This window comes from Lepidothrix coronata, unplaced genomic scaffold, assembly GCF_001604755.1.
Source record: "Lepidothrix coronata isolate B3197 unplaced genomic scaffold, Lepidothrix_coronata-1.0 Scaffold377, whole genome shotgun sequence".
Taxonomy (NCBI): Eukaryota; Metazoa; Chordata; class Aves; order Passeriformes; family Pipridae; genus Lepidothrix; species Lepidothrix coronata.
In genome coordinates this window covers 9,498-12,602 of record NW_016690557.1, presented here as the reverse complement: position 1 = coordinate 12,602, position 3,105 = coordinate 9,498, and the positions used below count along the sequence as shown (strand labels likewise).

General features: G+C 59.0%; 1 protein-coding gene across 1 annotated transcript in view; it reads left to right on the top strand.

Moving 5' to 3' along the window:
- NEDD4L (neural precursor cell expressed, developmentally down-regulated 4-like, E3 ubiquitin protein ligase) overlaps positions 1–2,485 on the top strand; it is a 38,876-nt gene extending 36,391 nt beyond the window's left edge. Inside the window, exons 20-27 of the mRNA XM_017839130.1 lie at positions 31–167; positions 547–620; positions 801–861; positions 991–1,050; positions 1,293–1,400; positions 1,636–1,732; positions 1,953–2,025; positions 2,156–2,485. Coding sequence (XP_017694619.1) covers positions 31–167; positions 547–620; positions 801–861; positions 991–1,050; positions 1,293–1,400; positions 1,636–1,732; positions 1,953–2,025; positions 2,156–2,258 — 713 coding nt within the window. The 3' untranslated portion in view covers positions 2,259–2,485. The remainder of the gene's footprint in view (positions 1–30; positions 168–546; positions 621–800; positions 862–990; positions 1,051–1,292; positions 1,401–1,635; positions 1,733–1,952; positions 2,026–2,155) is intronic.
- The last annotated feature ends 620 nt before the right edge of the window (positions 2,486–3,105 follow it).

The following is a 3,105-nucleotide window of genomic DNA, read 5'->3' as shown; positions in this document are numbered from 1 at the left end:
GCGCCGGCCGGCGCCCCGGGGTCTCGGGAGCCCCGTTTGCCAACCCTCGTTTCGTGAACTCTGCCCCCCAGGACAGCGAGTACTACAACTCCCTGAAGTGGATCCTGGAGAACGACCCCACGGAGCTGGACCTCATGTTCTGCATAGATGAGGAGAACTTCGGGCAGGTAGGGGAGAGGTGGTTTCCGCCGGAGGGGTCGGTCGGTTTGGCAGTTTACCGAGGTTGGGCCTTCTTTTAAGAACACAAAATGCCCTGTCAGTGCTCGCTGCCTTTTGCCTGGAGGGTGTAACGTGAAGTTAGGAATTCCTTGGAGAACCAGGGAGAATATCGAAGCCACAGGACGGGGAGACACCAGTTGGTGATTGGCAATTTAGCTCCAAATTGTCGCCAAATTTCCCCTTCCGCTGGCACGAGCTCGTTCCCCGACTCCAATTCTCATTTACTGAGAATTTCCTGGTAAAATGCTGCTCAGGGTGGGGTCGTGCAAGAAACGTGGCCCCAAATAACAGTTTGTTTGGTTTTTTTTGGGCCTTTTTGAAACGCAGACATATCAAGTGGACCTGAAGCCCAACGGCTCTGAAATCATGGTGACCAACGAGAACAAGAGGGAGTACATCGAGTGAGTGCTCCCATTTTCGGTTTTGGGGTGTTTTTTTTCCCCGAATTCCACCGGCCTCAGCTGATAACTTGGACCGACTGAGCGCGCTGAAGTCGTCAGCGAGGACGTGAAAGCGCCGGGGGGTCGCTGAAATCTCTGAACTCTTGGCTGAGGGGGGTTTTTTCTTCTCTCTCCCCGCAGCCTGGTCATCCAGTGGAGGTTTGTCAACAGAGTGCAGAAGCAAATGAACGCCTTTCTGGAGGTGAGGGCTCTCTGGAGCTGCCTGCAGGGCACGTTTCTTCCCCCCGGGGGGGGTCTGTGGGAAGGGAGCTCGGCTGGGAGCGCCGACGGGACGGCAGCGGGATTTTGACTTGGCTTCGCTTCTTCGCAGGGGTTCACGGAGCTGCTCCCCATCGATCTGATCAAAATTTTCGACGAGAACGAGCTGGAGGTGAGTCGGTTTGATGCCCGCAGCTCTCCCGGGGGACGTGCCACGTTCCCTCCCCGAGGGAACGCGCGGGCAAAGCCGCCTCGCTCCGAGCGGGGAAATCGGAGCTCCGAGCGGGAAATCGGGGAATTTCTCCCTAATTAATAAATCTTTTCGTGCCACGCCGCCCTTGGGGAGGTGGCTGGGGGTGGGGGGCAGTGCCACGAACCCTCCCTGACCCCCCCCCGCGCTCCGCTTCCCCGCAGCTCCTGATGTGTGGCCTCGGCGACGTCGACGTCAACGACTGGAGGCAACACACCATCTACAAGAACGGCTACTGCCCCAACCACCCCGTCATCCAGTGGTTCTGGAAGGTGAGGCCTGGCTCTCCACCCTCTGGCTGTTGCTAAAAATGAGAGTTTTCTTCTTGGAAACCTCTGAGAACGAATCGGGGGGCGGGTGTTTGCGCCGGGAGGGAAATGTCCTGCTCCCGCCTCTCCCGGGTCAAAGCAGGGGTGGCTTTGATGGGGATGGGGAGCCCGGACCCCGTGGAGACCCTCTGTCGTGTCCCGAGGGTTGCGGGGTGGCACAACCGGTGTTTGCCGACAGGCCGTCCTGCTGATGGACGCCGAGAAGCGCATCCGGCTCCTGCAGTTTGTCACCGGGACGTCTCGAGTGCCTATGAACGGATTTGCCGAACTTTACGGTGAGCTGAGAGAAATCCAGCCCCCCCTCCTTTCGCCCCGGGTTCTAAGTTTTGCACCGAAACGAGCTCGGGGGGAAGTAACCACGTTTCTGCCGCTCTGATTGGGTGGAAAATCCAACCCGCGCCCGACGCCGACGTCGGGTGTTCAAAACAACGTTTTGGTGTTTTTTGTAGTGTCCAGGAATTCCTGTTTCACGGGGTTTCTCTTCTCCCCCCCCAGGTTCAAACGGTCCTCAGCTGTTTACAATAGAGCAGTGGGGGAGTCCCGACAAGCTGCCCCGCGCTCACACCTGGTAAGTCACCGGAGCGGCCTCGAGAAACCGGGCTCTCGACGAAAGACGAAATAACGGCGCCGGGGGGGTTCTGTCGGCTTTTTTTTCCCCCTCTCCTGAATTCCTGCTCTTTTGCCTCGCCCCCTTCCAGCTTTAACCGCCTGGACTTGCCTCTCTACGACTCGTTCGAGGACCTGCGGGAGAAGCTCCTCATGGCCGTGGAGAACGCCCAGGGCTTCGAAGGGGTGGATTAGCCCGGCGCCCCGGGGCCCCTTCCGAGCACATTCTGCTGCCCCCCTGGCCCTGCCCTGCCCGGGGGGGGGGAAAAAAAAACCCCCAGGGACTGTTCGGGGAGCGGCACCCGAGCCCCCCGGGTTGGGGACCGCGCCGCCGGATCGCATTTCAGCAGGACTTTACTCTATTTATGTCGTGCCTCTGCAAGGCAAAGCCCTCAATAAATATTTTACATCATTTCTAACGGGATCAATCATTTTGACAGGTATTTATTTCATCCCCAGTGCTGTGTGAAAGCCTTCTCGTTGCCTGTGCCGTTGTTTGCATGCCTCGGAACCGTTGATGTCGGGAGTTGCCTCTTGTTTTTTGTGACGGATTAAAGGTGACGGATTCGTGCTCGCCCCAAGTGCGGTGACGTGGTGACAGTGGACCCACAGCTCTGCCCAGCTCCCGTTCCCAACGGCCCCGGCGAGGTGACGCCACACTCCGAACCAAAATCCCCCCTCCCCGCCAACACCTTTCGGAGCAAGGCCGGCTCCGAATTCCCGGAAAAACAAGCCCCCGGCTCCCTCGGGGCACAGGCACCGCTGAGAGACTGCGGCGAGCAGGGCAAGACACAAAATCACGCCGTTTATTCTGCACCCCCGGCTGTGCTACACGTCCTGAAATACATTGAAAAAAGACTATTTCGGGAAAAAATTGAGTTTAAAATCCAACCCGGGGGCGCCAGGCCGCAGCGCGCATGCGCGGGGCACAGGTGCGCGAGACAGCAAAGCGCATGCGCGGGACACAGGTGCGCGAGGCCGCTAAACGCATGCGCGGGGCACAGGTGCGCGAGACAGCAAAGCGCATGCGCGGGACACAGGT